General features: G+C 38.9%; 1 protein-coding gene across 3 annotated transcripts in view; it reads right to left on the bottom strand.

Moving 5' to 3' along the window:
- PIKFYVE (phosphoinositide kinase, FYVE-type zinc finger containing) overlaps positions 1–25,611 on the bottom strand; it is a 74,990-nt gene that overhangs the window by 44,438 nt on the left and 4,941 nt on the right. For 2 of the 3 annotated variants that reach the window (XM_036022958.1, XM_036022959.1), the window contains exons 3-13: positions 25,454–25,606; positions 25,147–25,182; positions 21,625–21,743; positions 20,747–20,918; positions 18,784–18,991; positions 16,917–17,006; positions 9,505–9,643; positions 7,726–7,883; positions 6,171–6,282; positions 5,050–5,197; positions 4,343–4,510 (exon numbers count right to left, since the gene is read on the bottom strand). In XM_036022958.1, coding sequence (XP_035878851.1) covers positions 4,343–4,510; positions 5,050–5,197; positions 6,171–6,282; positions 7,726–7,883; positions 9,505–9,643; positions 16,917–17,006; positions 18,784–18,991; positions 20,747–20,918; positions 21,625–21,743; positions 25,147–25,182; positions 25,454–25,606 — 1,503 coding nt within the window. The remainder of the gene's footprint in view (positions 1–4,342; positions 4,511–5,049; positions 5,198–6,170; positions 6,283–7,725; positions 7,884–9,504; positions 9,644–16,916; positions 17,007–18,783; positions 18,992–20,746; positions 20,919–21,624; positions 21,744–25,146; positions 25,183–25,453; positions 25,607–25,611) is intronic. The other variant, XM_028509782.2, reaches the window with a different exon arrangement.

The raw sequence follows: 25,611 nt of genomic DNA on the forward strand, positions 1-25,611 counted from the left end.
AGATACTGAATTTTAAAAGAATCCAGACCAAATGTCCTGTGCAACATCCCACCTGCTGGATTTGATCAGCTGTTTCCTCGGGGTGCCGTTTAACTTGCTCCTGTTCCCCATGTTTTCCTATAAACGGGGAGTTAGAGCTACAGGCTTTGGGAAGCCACAGTTTTCACTTTCCTCTCCATGTCCTACTCACTAACTTCCCAAGAATGAATTCTGCTTGCAACACAGGATAAAATACATTTTACTTGCATAACTCTCCGAGACCAATAGTGAAAAATTAATCACACCAAAGATCACGCTGTCTCAGCTTTACAAGTTTCTGAAAATGAGGGGTTTGCTTACACAAGATTAAAAACAGCAGGTTTTTAAAGTGCAGATATTTCGACCAATTTTATAAATCTGAATGTCCTCAGCCTTAGAAGACAGAGGACCATCCTGAAGAAAAGATTTAAGTAATTTCAACGAAAAGGTTAAAAACACCCACCCATTTGCATTTTAAGAGGAATGAAAAAAGAGGCAGAAGTCTATTAATCTTTCACTTCACTACTAGATCTCTCTGAGGATCTTTACTTTCTGGTAATCAGTGTTTATCTTAACTACAACACTGGAAAAAATAAATTACTGAATATCAACTTCACAAAAAAAAAAGAATGAGAAAAAAGAACAATTCACGTCAGTATGCTAGAAACTAACAAAAGAACCGTGACAGGCAGAAATGTTTATTAAGGGGTTTATCAAGTTCTTAAAAATTATAGACTCTTAAGGTGGCAAATAACCCAAGAGGTCGATCTAATAATTACCTTCTCTGATACTGGAACCACCTCTACTATACTCCTAATGAGTAGGCTAAAAGTTTCCTTACATCCCCTGCAATTCTGTTAACATTTTAGATCTTGATTTTTCATTTCAGATTCAGAGTTAAAGCAAACTTAGAAGTCACCGAGTCTACCCAACCTCTCAGCCAATGTAACCTCCAATCCTCGGTAACCCTAAAAGGCAGACATTCAGACTCCACCTGCACACTCCTGGGGTGCGGCAGCAAAGGCTCACTGCTCCTAAATACTGAACTTGGATTTTCCTTCAGCCATATACAGTAGAAATATAATTTCTTTCAGCTACTCTTCAGGTATTTAAAGGCAACATCCCATGTACTATAAAGAATGGTGTTCTTCAGAGTATTAATAGTAAAGTTTAGAAGCCTAATTATATTATTTTATGTTTGTGTTAAATTTTATCTTGTTAGTCTCAGTCTACTGCTTAAGATCTTTAAATTCCAATCTTGCTACACAACATGCTAGACATTCTTTCTATATTTTAATAAATTTTAGTTCTGAAAAACATTCAAAATGCTGACTGAAAAAGTTATTCAGCACTGAATACAGACAAAAAAGCCCCACAGCACTACTGAGAAGCATCCCCTTCTTCCTGACATCAAATTATTAACTACTTTATCAGTATTTGGTACAACCATCAAACTAACTACAAAGTGATATGTGATAGTGGTTCTGACATTTGCCAAAGACACTAAGCTTTTTATGTGTTTTTTATATAGAGGCTTGTAGACCAGAGCTTGTGCTTGTAACAAGAAAATATGACCACTGCCTATAACTACCTCTTTAACAAGTTGCAAGTGAAAAATTGTCCTTTGTCCACAAAGCTATGGAAACCATCCAATGTGTAATTAGCATCCAAGACAACAGTATTTGCAACTGCAGGTGCTTCCCCTTTAATTTTCCCCAGAGACACAATCTGAGGTTGTAGTATAAAAATACCATTGTTGGAGTCTCCTGCTCAGGTCCTCTCCCAACACTAGGAAGTCCGGTTTCCCAAAGCAAATGTCTGTCTGTCCTCAGCAATCTCTCTTTTGCAATGATGACTTCTATGATGACATCACTTTCTTCATGATTTTCAAGACCTTAACTTTCTTTTTTTTGTATATTTTATTGATTATGCTATTACAGTTGTCCCATTTTTTTCTCCCCTTTATCTCCCTCCGCCCAGCACCCCCCTCCCACCAGCATCCCCCGTCTTAGTTCAAGTCCATGGGTCATACATGTAAGTTCTTTGGCTTCTCCATTTCCTACACTATTAACCGCCCCCTATCTACTTTGTACCTATCAGTTATGCTTCTTATTCCCTGCACCTCTACCCCTTCCTCCCCCTCCCCCCTCCCTGCTGATAACCCTCCATGTGATCTCCATTTCTGTGATTCCATTCCTATTCTAGTTGTTTGCTTAGTTTGTTTTTATGGGTTTTTTTTTTTAAGTTCAGTTATTGGTAGTTGTGAGTTTGTTGTCATTTTACTATTCATAATTTTGATCCCTTTCTTTTTCTTAGATAAGTCCCTTTAACATTTCATTTCATAAGGGCTTGGTGATATGAACTCCTTTAACTTGACCTTATCTGGGAAGCACTTTATCTGTCCTTCCATTCTAAATGATAGCTTTGCTGGACAGAGTAATCGTGGATGTCGGTCCTTGCCTTTTATGACTTCGAATACTTCTTTCCAGCCCCTTCTTGTCTGTAAGGTCTCTTTTGAGATATCAGCTGGTAGTCTAATGGAAACGCCTTTGTAGGTTAACTCTCTACTTTTCTCTTGCTGCTTTTAAGATTCTCTCCTTATCTTTCATCTTGGGTAATGTAATTATGATGTATCTTGGAGCATTCCTCCTTGGGTCCAACTTCTTACCTGTCTAGATGAGTATTTTTTAACTCCTTGGTTGTCGGAGTTCCATACAGTTCCATTTTCTGTCAGTTCTGGTTGTTATTGTTTTTAAATTTGTTGTTGTCCTTCTTTTGGTTGTGCATGGAGGCAAAGTGCATTTACCTATGCCTCCATCTTGGCCGGAAGTCTCAAGACTTTCTTAACTTTCCATGAAGTGAAATCATCAGCAAGTCAAAAATGTATTTTGCGCTCTACTTTCAGCAAAATGAAATTGCCAACAGATGTGTCCTGAGAACAGATACTCTCCACCATGACAGACCCCACCTCTGACCCACATCTGTAATTCGTGTTACAAAGGCCTAGTCCAACATCCTCCGCATGACCAGAGTCTACAGTTCACCACCACGCAGGCGTCACATCTGCTTCACTGTCCTTTCATACTCACCCAAATGTTCTCCGCCATTTTTCCAACTCCTGTTCTGAGGACTCCCATAAAGATGAGTATCTTACCCATGGTCAATGTTATTTGAGTCTCATCTTTTCTCACACCCTCTCTAAATTTCTGTTTAGTAAGATATTCACTACTATAACTCAAATGCCATTTTACCACATCTTGATGATAATGGCCAATATGGACAATTATAAGAAATGTGTTGTGGACATGTGAATGTTTCCAATTATTTTAGCATAGTTGTTTAAGTTCAAAAGCTTCTCTTTTATGACCATATTTTTAGGTTCAAAACAGGGAGTAGCAAAGAATTAGGAAAGCATTTCTAATCTGCACAGACAAGTCAGCTTTAAAGAGCTAAATGTTAAAAGTTCACACTCCAGGAAAAACCATGGAATAAACTGCTTCATCTTTATAATAATGACTTTTCAGTTACCATAACATAATGACATCCCACAGTTGTTTGTTTACTTATGTATTTACTTCATTATAATGCCATTTTAGGATTAAACTTTAAATTAGTTTTTAATTACATCCAAAGCGTAAACCTTTTCACCCACTTTTAAAAGCATTTCATTTCTTATGTACTGCTATGTTAGATTTTAGTAATGGTTTATCTTATTTTTCTTTTTATACCCAATTTCTTTTGAATATGACCATTATTATTTTTGAATCATTACAATAAAGTCTCAAATAGACAGCTAAAAATAAAGAATGAATTCATTTTGTAGAGAAGAAAACTTTGTAACAAATACAGCATACACATAAAAAGCATTTTAAGTTACAGTAGAAAGATGTTTTAGAATATGTGAATGTCTTTCCCATAATCTAGTTCAAACATCTGAAAACGTTTAGGGCAATAAGCTACTGGGTAACAGCATAAGCAAACAGGCTTTAAAATGTTAAATGAAGAAATGAATAGAGCAGAACATCCATGTTATAAATGCAAAGATATACCACCTTGGAAGTTGCACATTAAGGGAAGAGCAGTCAGATGTAGTTCCTTTAAACTGGGCGTGGTGGCACGGAGGGAGAAAACAAGAAATAAAAGGAACCAACCAAAAAAGGTGTGGGAAGGGGGTGTGAAGAAAATGGAACAGGGTGGAACAACACCCACACTACATGACCTCAGCCATATAGGACAGAGGAAGTCAGAGGGACCAGCTGGCGTGAGAGCCTATGGCCCAGCTCTCCAGCCTGCATTGGGATTCCAGACGGTGACTACCTCCTACCTTTTTGGTCAGCAGGGTGAGGGGGCACATGTGGGTACTTGGAGGGCTTCTTGATATGGAAGTTCACGTTGTCCAGCTCCACGTTCAGGCTGATAGAAGCGGCTGAGTCACTGTCCACTGTGGACTGGAAACTGCTGACTGATGTGCGCTTGCTAGGACTGGCAGAATCTTTTAGTGTTGGGGAGGGGAAAGAAATATAGGGAGAGGAGGGGAGTAAAAAATGGGTTTCATCAGGGTATTGGAGGAAAGGAGAAAAATGGTTTTTTTAATATACAAGCCCAATGTGCAATACCAAAATGGATACAGTATTTTCATTTACTTCCATGTAGACTTAATAAAATGGATCAAGTTAAACAAGAAATGAATTTTTTAAATGAAAAAATATATTGGAGGTTCTGCAGAAAAGTCCGACATCATAGCAAAGAGGTGAGAAAGTTGTCTGCTGTGATTTTATTAGCTCAGAGTTATTTTTAAGCTGCTGCAAACTAGAGACTATGGCAAAATCTAAAAAACGCCAGTAGCCTAACACATAGTCTTCTTAAGAAAATACTGTATCTGGGACAAGGACTGCTATCAGATGTTTACATTTAGTTGAAGCCATAAATCTTAAAGTAGGATTGTTTCAACTAAGCAAACAAAACACTCATTTTGACATACAGATACAGGAATGATTCATAAAAACTAAAACTTGAGAAAGTTAAACTCACTAGTCAAATTATCGTCACCTTCTTCAGCTATCTGCTCTGTGTCGCTGTCATCAAACTTTATGTCTTTAAACCAGGATGGCTCCGAGTGTCCTTCCACCGAGTTCACTGAGTCACTGTCTGGAGAAGGGGTCTCGGAAAACTCCGTGCTCTGAAAGGACCGACAGAGGATCTAAGCAAGTCACCTTGAAGCAATGGCGACAACATTAAGGCTGTCCTACTACTGATACATTCTTGCCCAGTATTTCTACAAAGCTGAGCAATGAATAAGTTTACATGAGAATAAGCAAATTAATAGCAACTGAGTTATAAACCAACAGCATGCTGACAATCCACTCTTAAAATTATCATTTTCATTAATCAGTAGGTATAGGCTGCATGTTATAAACAAAACACAATAAAAAGATTTTATAGTGTTGCATTTCATCTGTTGTTCCTGAGAGTGAAAGCATTTTAGAGTTTATTCTAATCCTGGGCTGATGATGGAACACATCCTGGAAAACAACTTTTTAATTTTAACAAATAATATCACACCATTCTTTTGAGTCATTTGTCTTTTGTAACCAATGATTTTCCAGTTTTAGTTCATAAAGGTGTTACTAAATAGTACATATATCAAAGTAACAGAAACCAAAAGTGCAAATACATTTTTTAAAAACTGCATCTTTTAAAAATTCCCACTTCCCTAATTAAAGTTAAAATAAGAACATTCATCGTTTTACCAATGCTTTACAATTTAATATTGCTAATGAGTCAATGCCAATCGCAATGGTAACATTAATTTTTTTCAAACATTTCGCTATGTAAACTCCCTCTTAGCCCTACAAACACAGACATGGTAGAACTGAAAACCACTGAAGACAAATGACAAGCAACTGCAATGCCACAAGGCCGGGCTCAAGAAAAGCCACGCCAACTGAATACTGTTTGATTCCAATAAATTGTCATTTTTTTTATCACCACCTCTCAGTAAAAATAACATTTTCACTTTCCACAAACAGCAAGGAAAAAATATGTTAAGAGAAATGTATCTTTGGGTAATTCAACTACTTTTTATTCCTGCTGATGCTGAAAGACTGCACAGCAAGCTAGCAGTGTTCTCACTGGCGGTGACTCCGAAATACCTGCAGCGGTCTGTACAGGGCGTACTCGTCCCTGAACAGCTGATCATGGTGGCTGACACAATCCAGCCAACGCCCGTCGACCATCGCCTGTCCGATCGCAATAGCCTGTGCCCTGCATCAAGATCAACACAAATGAAAACTTTTAAAAGTCACTCAGAAAAACTTTGCACGTACATCAGTCAGAATAATTTTATAGGTACATGGTGAGACACAGCCCTGGCTGGTGTGGCTCAGTTGGTTGGAGCGTCATCCCCTAGACTGAAGGGTCATGAGTTCAATTCCTAGTCAGGGCACATGCAGGAGACAACTGATCGATGTTTGTCTCTCACATCGATGTTTCTGTCCCTCTCTCTCTCTCCCTCCCTTCCCCTCTCTCTAAAACCAAATAAGCATGTCCTAGGGTGAGGACAAAACAAAAAGACAAGACAGACACAAACTGAATTTTTTTCCATCCCCATCAGAGTAGGAATTTCAAATTGTCCTTGGACAGGTGAAGGATTAAAACAAAAGAGACTTAAAGCTAATTTAAAACATTTTTTCCAGGTGTTACAGTGTAAGAGAACCTACTGGTAAGGCAGTCCTAACAAAACAAAATTTAATTCCAGCATTTCTGAAGTACTCAATGCATGCACGGCCCTGCACTTATAAGTTAAAAAAAGATGTTGAGACTAGCATGACTCCTGCCCTCAAGGAGCTTCTAGTCTTTGCTTTTTTGCTTGTAGTCTTGATGAGAAGACAGTACCAAATATTATAGATATAAATATAGATTGATATGTACTGTATACCTATATAGACACATTAACACATTGCATTCATACGCATTTCACAATGTATCGAGCACTTCAGCTACATTATTTCATCCCCATGATGGCTTCTTCACAAAACTGTATTTTCCTCCTATTAGCACAGAGAGGTCCAAGCCTCAGTAAGACTGAATAACTTCACGGAAAGCATAAAGCTAAAAAGAGAGTAAACCAAAACGGAAACCCAGAGCTTCATGGCTCAACGCTGTTTGTCTCTCTCCCTACATACTTGTTTCTTCCCAGGAGAGGAAAAGCAGCCAATCCAATTGAGTAGAAAGGGTAGGGGGACACTTTACCTGGAATGGCAACAGGACCTGTCTTTCTCCTTTTTGCACGTGGTTTGTGAGGTTTTAACAAATCTCTCTAAGGCACTCCGGGCGTGGCTCATGGACCCAGTTCTCAAGACAGACTGCCATGTCCAGACTAGCAAACGGTAGCCAGAGAAGCCACTGTGGTCTTAGGGTCCAGTTACTTCCCAATCCTGCTTAACTAAAGAGCTCTGTGTTTTGGGAATTACTGCACACTTACACTTTTAATAAATTAGGCAACCTGTGACCCTCACCGGTTCCTTGCATCTGTATCGGTTAAAGCCCAGACGAAAGGAGGGTTGACAATCTGCACCCCTCACACCAAATGTGAAAAGCAAACCCTACTCACAAAGAACATTGCTCCCCTTATATCTACAATAATGTGTCCTCCTTAAAAGAAAATTAATAAATAATATTAAAACGTCTTTCTTAAGATCCCATTACCTTGTAGCAATGTGTCCATTTCGGATCAACCAGTTGACTAATTCCTTCCCTACAATGCAGTTGGGATGTGTCCTCAGCCAGTAGCGGTGATCCTGAAACTCCATTCCACTGCTGTGATGGCAGATTTTTTTCCACAGGTCCTTTAACTGAGCACTGTCCTGAAGTCACATTATAAGCAAATGATTACTCCTGAGTAGGATGCTGCACATGTTTTCAGATTCTTTCTTGTAATTTTTAGATTAATGAGAGGAAACTCAATTCATATGTCTTTATATAGCTGACTTACACAATAGAAATGATACCTACATGGGGAATGGCTTAAACTCAGCTTATCTAATTCCAAACGTAATTTTTTCTTTTTGAAAACCCACTACCTGCCACTCCCCCCCAACCCCACCCAAAACCAACTCTCCTAAATAACTTTTTTTAGTCAATGGCACATTATTATCAGTCTCTTGGTTACCTAAGTAGGAAATTTCATATTCCTCTTTAGAAATGAGGCAGGAGAGAGGGACTGAACAGTCAATAACACTAATCTACAGTAAATGACTCTAGCAGCCTTCACCAGACTCTCACCATTCTCACCTACCCCCAACAGCCAGGTTAATTTTCCTAAAGAAAGCCCTCAATTAATTACTCCCTTCTCAAAAAAACCTCTGAACATCGCTCACTGCCTATAGGCCCAAATCTGAACTTGTAAAGACTGAATTCACCACTTTCCACCAGGTAGCCCCAAATAACTCTCCATTCTCCTTACCAACAGACTCCAATTTAATCTCTCTCCCAACCTCTCCCAATTAGTAAATCCCACTTCAGTCCATGAATAATGTCATGCTTCTTCTCACCTCTATTCCTTTCCTCACACCTTTTAATAAGGTTTGCTTTCCCCACTGCCTAGCCAAATCTATTCCATCCTCTAAGGTCCAGTCCAAGCCATTCAATTTAAAGTCTTTCCTGGACCTGACTGGTAGAGCTCATTGATTTGGGCATTGTCCCACAAACCAGAAAGGTCACAGGTTCGATTCCCTGTCAGGGAACATGCCTGGGTTGTGGGCCAGGTCCCTAGTTGGGGGCATGCGAGAGGCAACTGATTTGTGTTTCTCTCACACATCGATGTTTCTCTCCCTCTTTCTCCACCCCTCCCCTTTCTAAAATAAATCAATACAATCTTTTTAAAAAGTACAATAAAAAATAAAGTATTTCCTGACTCCCTCACTACTAATAATCTTTCTATTTTTTATAATTAAAGCATTACTTCTTTTACCACTAAGGCCCTGCTCATTGCCTTCATGTCTACCTTCTGAATTACAAGCTTGAGAACAGAAGTCATACCTTCAGTTTCTTTGAGTTACTCTTAGGACTGAACACAGTATTTTACAAATAGATAAACCCTACAAACTGATTATTATTTCATATAAACATACAGTATTAAATTTCTGAAAAGTATCCCACGCCCTGTGTACGAGAAACAGGTTGCAAAGTTAACAGCAACCTGGGACCTAACTAGAAGTTAGGTTGAGCTCTCGTGTGTAGGCATTTGAATTCTGATCCTGCCCGATGAGAAAGGTCAAGAAAGTATTAATCCAATATATGAACACAGAACGTCTGACCAATTTCTCAGGTGATCCCAGTAAGAACTTAAGCTAATTATTTCTCCTATTTAATTTATATGCTAACTGGCTGCTTCATTTGTATGTTTCTCTAAAAAAAGACAAATCAGAGAGAAAAAGTGTCTCTATGATCAAAACTAGCTATGGGTCAGAGAGACTGAAGCGGTACCAGAAGAATTTTGCGCTCGTCCTCCGTGGTCTCTGTCCTAACGTACGTCCGGCTGGCCTGGGGACTGACAGACGTCTCGTACGACGGCACCATGGGAGACCCAGATCGGTCCAGTGACAGGTTGGTAATGCTGGCTGACCTGGAAACAAAAACAAGAAGTGAAAACACAAGTTGTCAATCTGTCATCAATAAATGCAATTACAGTGAAAATTCATTTTTAAATAAATGCCGGTTTGCCAATGTCTCGGTGCATTTAAAAATACTTAAGATGGTCGTGTATGACATTACCGCTGGGGAGAAGAGCACCCAGTTACTCTCTGGACTCCGCTTCCAACTTCTGTGTTACTCTAAAATTATTTCAAAATAACTCTAAAAGAAAGTCATTACGGCAAGATTATAGAAAAACAATTACAGACGTAGTTCATATAGCGGCAATATTTCGAAGGAAATAGATATAAACTCTTCTTGTTAAAATGCAGAGAATTAGTACTTGTATTTAATTGGCAAATATAAAGAATCACAGTCTAGAAGCAGAAATAACCTTGCCAATCAGGGACAGGGAAGCACGGCCCACGGGCCAAAGAGCTTCTGCACGACCAATGAGTAAGAATGTTCTTCTGAGTTCAACACATCTAATGCTCTGATGACAGGAAACACTAGCTTTGAACCACAACGAAGCAAAATGTTATCCCCCCAGTAAGAATTCCTTCCTTCTCATTAAATCTAAATTTAAAAATTGTCCTCAATTATTATTATATTTTGAATGCGATCAATAAAAACATTAGTGAAAATTTGTTTCCTCTCTTGTGGTATGAGTACTTACATAATATCCTTAATTTTGCTTCTTGGCAAAGTTACCAAATAAATGACTTGTAGGTAGAAAACCAAAAGCACTGAGCAAGCTTTTATTTATAAAAAAATTTTACCTAGAGATTTAGTTAGCTTCTACCTAGAAAAAAAAGGAAGCCCAGTTTCAGCTTTATATAAAGAATAAACGGCAGAGGCACCTATGATGTAGCCAACACTATATATATATATATATTCATCCAGTAGAGCGATATACGTTTCTTCCCTCATTTAATCCTATGCAGTAGATACTACTGGATCCATTCTACACGTAAAGAAATCAAGAATCAGAGATTAAGTAATTTAAGAACTCAGCTAATAAAGGGGCTGCCATTCAAAACCAGGTCTCACTCAAAAAAACTATGGGCTCGCCAGCATGAAGATAAAGATACTTCTATAATAATTTTTAAAATTACTCACAGGTTTATAAAAGGTTTAGCAAAAAGTCATTCTTAATGGTTAAAGAGAAACCACAGATATCAAACAAAAGTATATAAACAAGATTTTTAAAGTAGTTAGTTATTCATTTCAGGGCATTTTTTTTTTTTTAGTGACAAGGTGCCACTATGTCTTTTTCAACTAATTAAAATCTCTTTTCCAATGTGTGTATTAATTACCCATGCATTCTGCTTCTCTAACATTCTAACCATCCCTACTCATATTCTGATACAGTGGCAACAAGAATAAAAAAAATTAGTCAATTTTGTTGTAATATATTCTAGTAAGTAGCCCAGTAGTAAGAATGCTGGCTAAGATTTTACATATAAATAGTACTTACTGACTCAACTGTATCTTTCCTAAAGACTTACATCAATCTTAACATTATTCAAAACACATGAAAACATATTGTAAATTATTAACACAGCAAACTCTACATTTATGCACATGCCAACAGGAATACTGTTTTTGTCCCATCTTTTAAAGACCTGTCTCGTCTCCACATCCCTCTGCATTTCCCTCCTGCACTGTATCAATTCTCCTTCCATTCTCTGCTGAACCTTGAAGGACTCACAGAACTGCCTACCGAGGTCAGCAGCATTACTGCTGCATCAATGGTCAGACTGCACTCACCTCACCTGACGTTATCATCAGGACCATTTCCCCTCCTTGAAAACTGTCTTTACTTGGCTACCAAGACAACACACTTTCCGGGTGTTCCTCTCGCCTCATCTCCTTCGAAGGCTCCTTTTCTGGTTCCTCTTTATTTCCCCAATCTTGCTCCTTAGTCTTTATTTCCTCGCTTTCCACACTCACTCTTTTCATGACCTCCATCCTGGCTCATAGCTCTAAATACCATCCATGTGAAAACAACACCCAAGTTTATACATCCAGCTTGTACGCCTCTCCTGAACTCTAGATTCGCACATCTAGTTGACATCTCACTTAGATGTCTAGAAGGTATCTAAAATTCAACGTGTCTAAAACCAAACTGTTTGTGCAAGTCTGCCCCATCTCAATTAATGGGAATTCCAGCCTTCCAACCACTTGGGCCAAAAACCTGAGTCCTCTTTTACCTGCAGTAGTTTAGCAAATCCTGTTAGCACTGCAATCAAAATATATCTCGAATCTGACCACCCACCCCCCACTTCTCCCCCTCACACCTGAGTCAGTTCTCTCGCCTGGACTATTGCACCAGCTTTCTAAGTGGTCTCTCTGCTTCTGCTCTTCTGTCCTGCAATCTATTCAACGGGGCAGCCAGAGTGCTCCTCTGCAAATACATTGCAGACCATGTAATCCTCCCAAACTCCCCACTTAAACCTCCTCTGTAAGGGAAAGCTTTTTCAGAGTAGAATGTCAACCCATAAATGTAAAAGAAGTGGCGATTAAGTGAGGAAGTGACCATCCTAATAGAAATCATAACTGGATACTGAACCTGTTGAGCAGGAGATTGATAAGGAACAGGGTATTTAGAGAATATCCAAGTATCTCCTCCACACATTATTAATTACAAGGAAAAAAATTATAACTTTGCAGTGGAGAAACCCAGGACACCACCTTCACCAAGAGATCGAGTCCATATTAACGGTGGGATGAACTTGTGTCACCACATCCTGTCTGACATAACAGTCTGTATCACTTACACAGAACTGCTGTCCGAAAATGCATGGCCTAAATCTAATCATGAGGAAGCATTAGACAAACCCAAACTGAGGGGCCACCCTCTTCACAAAACCCAGTACCATGAGAGATAAAGAGCAGCTGCAGCCATGCTGCCCAACTGGTGGGGTATTAACAGAGAAGCACTCAAGTTCACAGGCACGGGCTCACTAAAAGACTGAGACCTAATCACAAGGCAACAATTCCCTTCCCTCCAGACCTTACCACCACATTACTGAAGGCCTATGTACCGCAGTTCCTTTAACCCAGTAAATCATGCCATTCTTTCAACAACAAAAAATTATAACAAATACTAAAAGGCAACATACACAGTTTAAAGAGATTGATCAAGCCTTAGAACCAGAATCAGTGATGGCAAGAATGTTGGCATTCTCACACCAAGAATTTTTTAAAATTATGATTTATGTGCTAAGAGCTTTAATGGAAACAGACAACATGCAAGCAACAAATAACGTAAGAAGAGAGATAAAAAATTCTCAGAAAAAATCAAAAAGAAATGCTAGAGATCACAAACACTGTGGTATAAATAACAAATTTCTTTGGTGGGGCTCATCACCAAGCCAGAAGAGTCCACCAATGAAGTCGAACAAACATTTAAGGATGAAACTATACCAATTTTCTATAATCTCCTTCAGAAAGAAAGCAGAGGGAATGCTCCCTAACCCATTCTATGATCTCATCACTACTTGAACACTGAAACCAGGCAAAGATATTACAAGAAAAGAAAACTGTAGATCAATGTCTCTCATAAACATAGATGCAAAAATCCTCAATAAAATCTTAGCAATCTGATTGAACAATGTATAAAAAGAATTATACACCGTAACCAAGAGAGATTTAACCCAAGTATGAAAGACTGGTTCAACTTTTGAAAATCAATCAGTATCAGTATAATCCACCACACCACCAGGCTAAAGAAAAACTATGTGATCACATCAACAGATGTAGAAAAAAGCATTTGACAAAATTCAATAGCCATTCATTATAAAAACTCTCAGCAAACTAGGAATAAAGGGCAAATTCGTCAACTTGGTAAGAACATCTATAAAAGACCTACAGCTAACATAACACCTAATGGTGATGAACTCAAAGCGTGCCCACCAGACCAGAAACAAAGCAATGGTGTCCCTCTCACCACTGCTTTTCAAACTCAGTATTGGAAGTAGTAGCTAAGCAGTAGGACAAGAGAAGAAAATAGAAGGAAAACAGATTAGAAAAGAAGAATTAAAACTGGACTTTGTTCATACATCACAAGACTGTCTATGTAGAAATCCTAAAGAATCAACAAAAGTTCCTAAAACTAATATGCAATTATGTCAAGTTGCAGGATACAAGGCTAATTTACAAAAATCAATCACTTTCCTATATACCAGCAATATACTAGTGAAATTTGAAATTAAAAACACATTGCCACTTACATTAGTACCCTCCCAAAATGAAGTAATTAGGCAAAATATGTTCAGGATCTATATAAGGAAAACTACTAAACTCTGATGAAAGAAATCAAAAACTAAGTAAATGGGAGACGTTCCATGTTTATGGGTAGGAAGACTCAATATTACCAAGATGTCAGTTCTACCCAACTTGATCCGTAGATTCAATGTAATCCCAATCTAAGTCCCAGCAACCAAATTTTGTGAATACTGAAAAACTGTTTATAAAGTTTATATGGAAAGACAGAAGGCCCAGAATAGTCAACACAATACTGAATAGAACTAAGTTGCAGGACTGACACAACCCAGCTTTAAGAATTACGATACAGCTACAGTCACCAGGACAGTGTGGTACCGGGGAAAGCACATACAAACAGGCCCATGGAACAGAATGGACAGCCCAGAAACAGACCCCCATAAATACAGTCAACTTAATTTTGACAAAGGGGCAGAGGCAATACAACGGAGAAAAGAAAGAGTCTTTTCAACAAATGGTGCTGGAACAATGAGACATCCACATGCCAAAAAAAAAAAAAAAAAGATTCTAGACAGATCTTGAACCCTTCACAAAAATTAAATCAAAATGGATCACAAACCTAAATACAATACATAAAATTATAAAACCCCCAGAAGATAACATAGGGGGAAATCTAGATGACCTTCGATATGGCAATGATATTTTAGATACAACACGAAAGCATGATCCAAGAAAGAAAAAACTGATAAGCTGGACTTGATTAAAACTGAAAACCTGTGCTCTGCAAAAAGACATCAAGAGAATTAGAAGATAAGCCACACAGACTGGGAGAAAACCTCTGCAAAGACACATCTGACAAAGGACTTCTCCAAAATCTGCCAATTTAAATGGGCATAATTTAAAACTTCTCCAAGTTTTAAAAACTCCTAAAACTCAACAACATGAAAACAAACCACTTAATTTTTAAAAAGACCTGGGTGGACACCTTACCAAAGATGATATACAGATGGCAAGAAAGCATATTTTTAAAGAAGTCCAGCGTCATATATAACTAGGAAATTGGAAGTGAAAACACTGGAGTATCACCGCACACCTCCTAGAGGACTGACCACAGTCCAGGACACTGACAGCACCGAGTGCCGGCAAGGATGGAGAACAGCGGGAACTCTCAATGCCGGCACGAATGCAAGTGGTACAGACACTCTGGGAGACAGTTTGGCCATTTCACATAAAACTAATCATACTCTTTAACACATGATCCAGCAACCACACTCCTTGGTACTGACCCAAATGAACTGAGTACAGGACCACATGAAAACCTGCACACAGATGTTTAAAGCAGCCTTATTTGTAAGTTCCAAAACCTGGAAACAATCAAGATATCATTCAGTAGGTAAGTAGATAAATGAACTGAGGTACATCCAGACGATGGAATATTAATCATCACTGAAAAGAAATGAGCTATCAAGCTATGAAAACACATGAAAGAAATGTAAATGCATATTACTAAGTAAGAGAAACCAATCTGAATACACACGAACCATATGATTCCAACTGTATGACGTTTGGGAAAAGGCAAAACTATGGGGACAGTAAAAAGACCAGTGGTTGCCATGGTTAGGAGACGGGAGAGAGGAATGTTCAGGGCACACAGGATTTGTAGGACAGTGAAACTAGTCTGTACTGTACTACAATAGCGGATGAGAGTCATGAAACATTCTCCAAACCCACAGAATGCACCAGACCACGGTAGAACCCCACTGTGTGTGCACTATGACCTCTGGTGACAATGACGTGTCAGCCAAGTCCCTCATCTGCGACACACGTACCACTCTGGCGCAGGATGCTGACCACGGGGGAGGTCGCTTGCAGAGAGGGGAAGGAATCATGTGGGACCTCTCTGCACATTCCACTCAATTTTGCTGTGAACCTAAAACTCCTCTACACAATAAAGCTTGTTACTTTATTTTTTAAAAAGTAAAAGATGCTATGTCTGTAACTTTCAAATAGTTCAAAAAAAGCAGCATGTATACAATATAGGAAGTAACAAAGTAAAGGGGCAAAATGTAACTTAGTGGACCTTAATGAAAAATATAGGAAAATTTATTATTCTTCCAAATTATTGCAAGTTTGAATTATTTTCAAAATAACTTTTTTAAAGAAACTTTTGAAAGCTCAAACTCTCCAGGAGCTTCCCACCTCACCCAGGGTGACCGACAAAGCCCTTACAATTAACTGTAGGAATGCTCGACTCCGGGTACACAAGACCTCTCGCTTGTCCTTGCCAGAATGTTCCCTCTCAGCAATTCGCTACTCCCTGTTCCTACAAAACAGCCACAAGGCTGTTCCCTCACACTCTCAGGTCTTTGCTCAAATGTCACTTTCCCAGGGAGGTCTGCACTAACTACAGCATTTAATATTCTACTCTCCACCCCTATTCCTTATGCTTTTTTGGTGTTTTCAATTTCTGTCTGTTTGACTGGCTGCTATATCCCAAGTACATAATTTGTAGGTACTTAATAATACTTGTTGAAAGTATGTTAAACCATGGTGATTTAGGTATGTTAAACCATGGTGATTTAGGTATCTAGTTCTCCAGGTTTATGATGAGTTAACTCACCACTTAAATCTCTAAAAGGAAAGCATTTTCAGGGGAAGACGTGCACATTAGTAAGATAAGTCAAAAAAGAAGAAGGTGTGCAGGTGTAGAATGATTATAGGCAACAGTTTCGAGGACTTTGGCTAACAAGAAAAGAAATAATTGAGAATATATGTAACTAGAGGTAAAACACACAGGAAGGGTTTTTGTTTGTTTTTAATAGGTGATTAAAGTTAGGTTCATCTGCTAAGCTAGATTCCAAAATCTAAAACCAGTGGAGAAGAGTGGAAAAAAGCCACTCAGTACAAGCGAGAACTGACCAGCAAAATGAAAGCTAAGGGACTGTGTAACAACCAATTCCACCCATTTTATGGGTCCTTCTCATTACCAGAAAAAAAAAATCAGATACAGAATACAGTGTTTTCATTTAGCAGTTTACCTATTTCGAGCAGGAGATTTCCCAGCATCCTCTTGAACAGATACCAGTCTTGTTGAAAGAGCAGTATTTGAGGAGTCTGAATGAATCAAACTATAAAGGAAAAAGGGAAAACTTGAGATGATTTGAGACAGTAACACACAAATTCAATTTCACTGAATTGCTTTAACATTTAAAAGCAGGCTGTTTTCCCTTGTAATTATGAGATTATGGGTCATTTTCGTTTTCTTCCTTTAATTAAGGTGAAAACAGTATGGTTTTTATCTTAAGTATATCAAATGTCAAAGGACTGATAGTAGTTTATCATCAAGTATATGAAATGCCATTAATATCATAAATTGGTTGAATGGGTGCTTAGAGACCCTTCTTACATGAACAACACAATATTAAAATGATTGGGGGGTGGAAAATCCTAAGCGCAAATATTTTATTCTCAGGCGCCACAAACCACGAGAGCAGCACTGCAGAGTCAGGGAGACCCAGGTCCAAGTACGGGGCCTACCTCTTACCAGCTGCGTGACCTTGCACACCTTGCTTAATCTCTCTGCACCTCAGCATCTACCTCTGTCAAGAGAAGACAGTAGTGCCTTCCGGAGACATATGATGACTAACGAAGAGTGAACATCAACCAATTAGCCCAAAACCTAAAATTACGCCACCTTTGACATCCATGCTACGTCTCTCAAGAAGCTTTCAAACTTACTTTGTTTTATTAAATCACATGGTCAATTCTGGGCTCACACAACAGAGGCAGGAATAGCTAAAAGGCATTATAACTGAAGGAAAAAAATAAGAATCCCTATGCTTTGTTTTACTTGTAGAATTGGTCTTTAAAGTTTATAAAATACGGATAACATACAGAGAATCATGGTGCCACAAACACCAATGCACCGGCGAGCACTTTAAAAAGAGCGCTACCACTGCCGGTGAAGCGTGTGTGTTCCCCAACCCCACTGGCATCCAGGAAAGTACCGTTGGGAATTTTCTATCATTGGTCTCTTCATTTTCTTTAAGTGTACTATGTTTGCATCCCTAGACAGTGTGTTCATTCTGTATATTTTTGAACGTTATGTAAATAGAAGAGTCACTGGTTATAAATGTGACTTTCTCTTCTACTCTATTTTATGTCCCTGAGATTCATGTATGTGGAATGTAGCTATAATTCACCTTGACTTCTGTTTAAATTCACTGTTTACATACTAATACCTCACTCCCTTAAGGGGTAATCAATATGATAACTAAACAGAAAGATGTTAGTTAAAACTTCAAGCTCTTTAACATGGCCAGATTGGTATTATGCATAAAAAACAATGTAACTAAAGAAAACAATCAGAAACTGACGAATCTTGCATTTTAATATTCCAGGAAACGTCCAAGGGAAAGTTGGTAACACTCTCCCCTACCAGGGAGTGTAGCATATTTAGACATCTGTAAAAACATGAATTGTTCCCTAAAAAGAATAAAAATCTAATTTCATTGCAAATATTATGAATATAAATCTTAACAGCATTCTCATTCTCTAAGAAGGCTATATTAGAAATGGTTAATCTCCATAACTTCTGTTGCCTATTCAACAAATATCATCAAGAAAATAGTATAGGTCAAACACTGTTGTTGGTGGCAGAGACAGAAAGTGAGTGAGTAAAATACAAAGTCTCCCCTCTTGTAGAGCTTACATTTTAATTAGTCAATATAATCATTGTCCAAAAACATCCGCTGTGATCCTTCTGGAGGCAAGCCAAAGAAAAAGAAGAAAATAGGGAATTTGCAGGAAGTAATCCAAAGAAGGTAAATGTTTAACTAAAAGCACGCATAGGGCACCAGACTAGCAGTATTTCTCAAATACAAAATTGCATTTAAGTGACAGTACCTTTGCCAGGCAAAATCATCCTCTAGAAATATGTTGCGACTGGCTTTTCTACTCCCAACAGGTGTTCGGGGTTCACTCGGATCAAGTATAGACACAGAGGAAGCAGAATCTGAAAGAGCATTCAAGTCTTCCCCAATGGAATTACTGTCTGTGGAATGGGCATAACTTAAGGCTATTTTTCTACAGTACGTGCAAGCTCGGAGGTCCCCTGGAAAAGGAAAAAAAAAAAGAAATTGAGTAGAAGACAAGATTATATTACTTAACAGATGTATTAAACCTTTGAATTAATAGTTAATCTAATAAAAGGGAAATGTCTTCAAGTAAGGACTACCAAAAAAATGTTTTTAAGTGAAATAATTTTGTTAGGTCAGTAATACATTTTAAAAACCATCATTATGCAAAATTCACCCAAGTATACAAAATCACCCCAACTATTCAGAATGGATTAAGAAAATATCACTCAGTAACACTAGATAAAAAACTCTGATTAAAAACAGTATTTTTCAAGGTTTGAAAAGTGAAATAAGGGGCACAAGTTTCAAGAAGACAACATTTAAATGGAGTAAATAAATCAACATAATGGAAACAACGTGTTTTCCCTAGGCAAAAAGGGGGAAAATTGTTATTTGGGTCCCCATCGTGAAGCCCTGAGAAGAGGCCTCCACAAGGGGGCGTCTGAAAAACAAAAGAAGAAAATGGGCTTACTAATAATATGAAATGTGGGGGGGAACTTGTAAGAAAATTTTCATAGTGAAAGTTAGGGTGGAAATGAAATATTCTCAGGAGGACAAACAACTAGGTTATTTAATACTTTTAAATGTAATTTTATTGTAGGAGGTAGGATGAAGTCCTACCCAAATATAAGTTTTCATTTCTATCCTTTCTATAACATTTGTATGATTCTGTAATATTTCAGTGCACCAAAAAAGAAAGATAATTAAGCTTTACACGTAGCTCATTATTTAACAAACCAACCTTACAAAAAGATTTCTTATAGTCAACTGTAAGAAATGTTTTCACCATATTTACTACCAAGTATAATTTATGTATAATTAATTTTTTAATTTTAAGACCACTATTAAATAGTACTCAGTTTTATTAAATTTTGCATGTATTTCAAGCAAAATTAATATTTTGCTTAGTCTGTACTGTGTGGTTATGGCAGCCCTAGGAAACTAACACACAAACCATATTAAGAAGATAGGATTTTATCCTAAAGGTAATAGGAACTCTGAAAGGGTTTTTGGCAGAATAGCCTCACATGATCAAATTAGTATTTACCTTAATTTAATTAAGAATATCATCTAGAGTATAGAAAATGATGAAGGTAAGAAAAAAACTAATGGTTAAAAAAAATCTGTTCAAAGACTGTAGCCATAATCTGGATGAAAGATAATTCATTTCTGAAACTCTGTAGCAGTTTAGGAAAATCTGCATGATAATAAAAATAACGAGAGAGATTTTAAGACTGTTTTCATTTGGGTACCTTCTGCCCACCTTCCACCAGCAAATCACTATATACATCCACAAACTTGTTTAGTTTTCCTGCTTCAACAAATAATTAAAATTTACATATTGCTAATGTAAGAATATAAGATGCAATTTGCTAGAGCACAGTGTCTTATATTCAAGGAAGACCTATATTTTGTAAAATGAAAACTCTCACAATTAATATAAACTCATAACCTACTCTAACCGTATTGTACAATAAATGTAATACCCATGGGTTTTTAATAGCATCTGTGATACACTGTTGCTTTACTTATTTATAGACATCCCCATCTACTTTGTTCTTCGACTATAAAGCCCTCAAAAGCAAAGCTGTGTCTCCCTTACCTCTGTGTCCTCCATGGCACACTCATGAAGCCCAAAATGAAAACAGGCTTAACATCAGTCTGTATCATTAACTATTATATGGTTACGATTTTTAAACATTGTAAAACTGTCGATAAGATGCATTTACCTGTATAGCCCATAAATTTTCCCGGGATTTCTTGATTACAGCAACGACTGCAGAAAATCTGCCCACACAGGCGGCAATGGTGTCTGCGCCTGAAGGTCGTGAATTTCTCGCTGCAGTCGTAGCACTCCTTGCACTGGCTGTCTGGCATCCAGTACTGCTTCAGGTCGCTGTCCTGTAACAGCACAAATATGTGAAGGCTTCCTGAAAACACTGATGAAGATGATGCAATGGCAAATACGATGCTAATCAAAATCTTACACCGCTTTCGCAGAAAGTGACAAGCTAATTCTAGGATTCACATGGGAATGGAAAGAGTCAAAAAGCCCAAGACAATCTTGAAGAACAAAACTGAAGGACTTACATTACCAGCCACTGAGACTTATTCTGAAGCCTCAATAATTTTAGAAAGAGTATTAGTTCAAGGACAGAAAAAAAGGGGAGCTATGGAGCAGGTAACAGGGCCCTAGCACACCCTCACACATACAAATGGACTTGTGTATGACAAGGTTTAAAATGCAATCTTTAAAAAGAAAAGGTGCTGAGTCCAACTGGATGGATGGCCATGATGAAAAAAAAAAAAAAGAAGCTTGACCCCTAAATTTTATACAATAAAGTTTTTTGAAAAAAACATGGAAGAATATTTACTGACCTTCAGCTAGATAAACACTTCTTAAATAGACACAAAAAATACACATAATTATAAGGGAGAAAAAAGTGATCAATTAAAATTAAGTACCTATGTGTAAAACTACAGTGTTCATGGGAGGAGGAAATACCAACTGAACTTTCTCTCCAGGACACTGTGCCATTTCAGTGAGTATGGCATGAACCCCCTGGAAGGGCTTAATAAGTAATCTTCTAAAGTCCTTCAACTGTACCTGGCTTTTCCCTTCCATGATCTCCTTGAGGCGTTTTAATACAGTGCTGAGGCTTCGAAGCTGAACGGCTGTACGAGGGTCATGACCTCCAAAGGTAGGTTCTGCTTTCCTTCTTGTTTCTGAGTCAGATTTACCAAAAAATAAAATTTAAAAAAAAACTCGTTAATAGTCTTCAGTATCTACGCAAGACGAGGTATGTATGAGATACACAGTGCCTCTTACTGTTTACATAGTTACATTCTCACAGCCGGTGATGTGGACTGAGAGTTAAAGCTAGTCTTTATAAAGATAAGAGGTCCTGAAAGCATTTCTTTCAACAAACTGTTTTTATATTGCCATATAAAACACTATTTCACAAGCCAGTAAGGGCTACATGAGAGAAGCACTGCCTAGGACACCGACGGTTTTGAGACCTGGGGTGGGAGGATTGCTTAAATGACCCAAAATTCGTTAGTGATTTATTGGGCCCTTGGGTCCCAAGCCATAAAAAACGCCTCCCTGAAATGTAGCAAAAGGAAAAGCAATCCCAGTGAGTTAGCCCCGCTTAGTCTCCACGGTTAAACATCAACAGGGCCGCGCCGTTCAGTCTAGTCTGCAGACCACGTGCCCGAAGTCTCGTGGAGCAGCTGACCAGAGAGGAAACGGCCCAGTCCACACAGAGTCTGACAGGCCTCAGAACATCCCGGATGGCAACTCACCCACACCTCCCTTCTCCACGTTCAATCAGATTAAAGCTGCCACAGAACTGCTGGAATTCCAATGCCTCCCTTCCTGCTGCCTCCCCACTTCTACAGCTCCAGACTGGAAGGGATCGCTTATTTCTTAAAACAGCACTGCGGAAGCCAGTTCTATCAATAATAAAATTCCGAATTCCAGCTTTGTGACCAGAATGGGTTGTGCCCACCAAAGGTATAATACATTATTTATTTTAGAGCAAGATTACTACTAAAGTTCCCACCTATTCCTGGCTCCAGTGGTTACAAAATCTACTAAGGATGAAATGGAGGTGGCTTAACAAAGACAATGAACTTGCCTATTAAACTCATTAACCTAATCATCTATTGCAAAGCAAGATGAAAAATATCCACCCTGCATCTTTCTCTAACTCACTTAGTTTGTTTGATTTGTTTTAGATATGGTTTGTTTTGGTGTGGTGGGGTAAAAAAAAAAGATTACAAAAAATGAAAGGTCGGTATCCAAATCCACACTGACAAAGAGCTTTCCTAATTTAATTACAGAAATAATTATCTAAACAGCACCTATTAGAAAACTTTATCTTTCTATAAATAGTAATGGCCTTCAGTATTAGTGTTGATGCTAGAATAAAACTGTATGAGTACTAGAGTGACCAAGTTTTTTTGAGTATCACAATATAAAGCAATTCTCCATGATTAGCTGAAAAAAATGCGATGATGCTCTTACAACCATAACAGTTATGCTCCCATGAACAGGCAACGAACAATTAATCGTGAAGCCCCTTGCGTTTAGCCAGTTCGGAGTACATGTGAGAGTACTAACAACACTGTCCACTGAAAAAGGAAGAGCAAGTCCTGGTCCTGAAACCAACAGAATCAGAGATCTCACATAAAGATTAAAGAGCCCCGAGAGGCTATCTCGTCTAGCACTCTGCCAACGGCGAACAATCTTAGCTGTGTCTCTTATAACATAGATATTAGAAAATTAAGTGATTTTCCTACGGTCATAGAGCTAGCAAATTGTGGAACTACAGTCTTTTGATCAGAAAAGGAACTTGACTGGTCAAACAGTCCCAGGTTTCTGAGCCTGTAGCAGCTAAAGTAAAAGAATCAAGAGCAACCTGATACAAGACAATAAGGAATGGTGGAGACTGCAGCAAACCAGTCACAAGCTCCACCAACTGATATTTAAATTCAAGTTTATCAAAACTCCAAGGCAAAATTTGGAAAGCTATCAGTTTATAACCCTAAAATATTAGATTCTAGCCCTGGGGCTCAGTGGACTGAGTGCCAGGAAGTGAACCAAATGGTCACTGGCTCAATCCCCAGTCAGGACACATGCCTAGGCTGAGGGCCAGGTCCCCAGTTGGGTGCGCATGAGAAGCAACCACACATCAATATTTCTCCCCCTCACTTTCTTCCTCCCTTCCCCTCTCTCTAAAAATAAATAAAACCTTAAAAAATTAAATGGATCAAAAACTATGGTACATTTACACAATGGAATTCTATGCAGCAGAAAGAAAGAAGGAGCTCCTACCCTTTGCAACAGCATGGATGGAACTGGAGAGCATTGTGCTAAGTGAAATAAGCCAGGAGGTGAAAGACAAATACCATATGATCTCACCTTTAACAGGAACTGAATCAACAAAGAAACAAGCAAAGCATAACGAAAGACACTGAAATTGAGAACAGGCTGACAGTTACCAGAGGGGAGAAGGGAGGAAATTTTCAGGGGAAAAGGGAAAGGGTTTTCAGGAACAAGTATAAAGGACACATGGACGATAACGGGGGGGGGGGGGGGGGGGGGGGGGGGACGGAGAGGGGGGGTGGGCTGGGATGGGGGTAAAAGGCAGAAAAGTATGCTTGAATGACAATTTAAGAAAATTAGATTTAGATTCTAGTCCAACTCTTCAATTTTACAAATGAAGATATCCTATGCCTAATTCAGCAGAGGCTTTAGTCAGAAGAATACCCTCAACAAAAATAGGAGCATTGCCCCAGGTCAGGTTCAAGAGCTAAAGAGAGTTTATTGAGGTCCAAGATGAAAGTGGGGATAGTAGTCTCTTCCTTCCACTCCTTGCAGTAAAAGGAGAGGTCCCTTTTCCCTCTCCCCCTTCCCACCATCTGATTCTTCCTTCTGAATGGCTGCTATAACCCAGGCCGAGGCTCACTGCCCTGGGAAACCAACCTGCGAGGCGAGGCAGCCAGCTCTGCTCTAGTCCTTACCGTGAAACTCTTCTGTTGGTTTCTCCTCCTCCTTCTGACCCCCCAGAAGGAGGTTCTAAACCAAGTCTCAACTAGCAATAAAACATCCTCCTGCCAACCACCATTACCTGCACCTGCCCGTTTTTCACTTGAGGACCTCATGGAGAGGACTGGCCAGACCAGACAAACATCTGGTGTTCGGGGACACCTATTTCCACTGCTGCACCACTGCCCTTCTATTACGCCACCTCTCACTGCCTGGCTCCTACCACCTTGAGCTGGGCGAACCACTTCCATGAGTTTAATAATCTAACAGAAATAACATAAAGCAATTCCCGTTAGCCTCCGTATCCAGGCACTGATCCCCAGCCTACACTCATCAGAAGAGCATGAAAATGAAGGAGAGGATGTGCAGGAGACCAGGATGGAGAACAAAGAGGCAAGAGGAGCTCAGCTTTTCCAGCCACACTGATGGTTTGCACCCAACAAGGACAGAAGGCCAAGAGCACGCGGCAGCCCATTAATGGAGTTGAGAGAGTGCTGCAGCCAGAGGCATGCAAGTCACATTACACTGGCCATCTCACCAACGGATGCAGGATTCATTCACAAAGCTGAAACTGACCTGTGTTCTCCTGGGGATGTTGCAAACTGTTCTCTGCTGAAACCCAAGCAAGTAATTAATCAAAAAACAGTCAAGAGATTTCTGCTCAGCCTAAATTAAATTTTAATACAATGTTTCAGAAATATTTTTCAGGTATCTACAAATTCTTTCACTATCTAGCCAACAGTTTCATTAATTCTGAAGAGTGCCTGACTATTCCAAAGAGCAGAAAAGTTAAGTCAGTAAGTCAATAAACAACCTGGAAAATACTGACTCTGGGAAAAAATCTACTACACAGAGAGGAATGAAATTAAGAACACTGTCTTACCTAATACTGTTGAAGATCGCCGCTGCAGTTCCTCATTTGGCTGCTTTTTATAAGGTGTAGGTGACCTCACAGACTGCGCCCTCGAAGGCAGCTGAGGGCTGGTCCAGGTCCCACCTAGAGACTGCTGTTCTCCCTGGCCGCCTTCTGCTCTCTCTGTC

Source organism: Phyllostomus discolor, chromosome 4 (genome assembly GCF_004126475.2).
Source record: "Phyllostomus discolor isolate MPI-MPIP mPhyDis1 chromosome 4, mPhyDis1.pri.v3, whole genome shotgun sequence".
NCBI lineage: Eukaryota > Metazoa > Chordata > Mammalia > Chiroptera > Phyllostomidae > Phyllostomus > Phyllostomus discolor.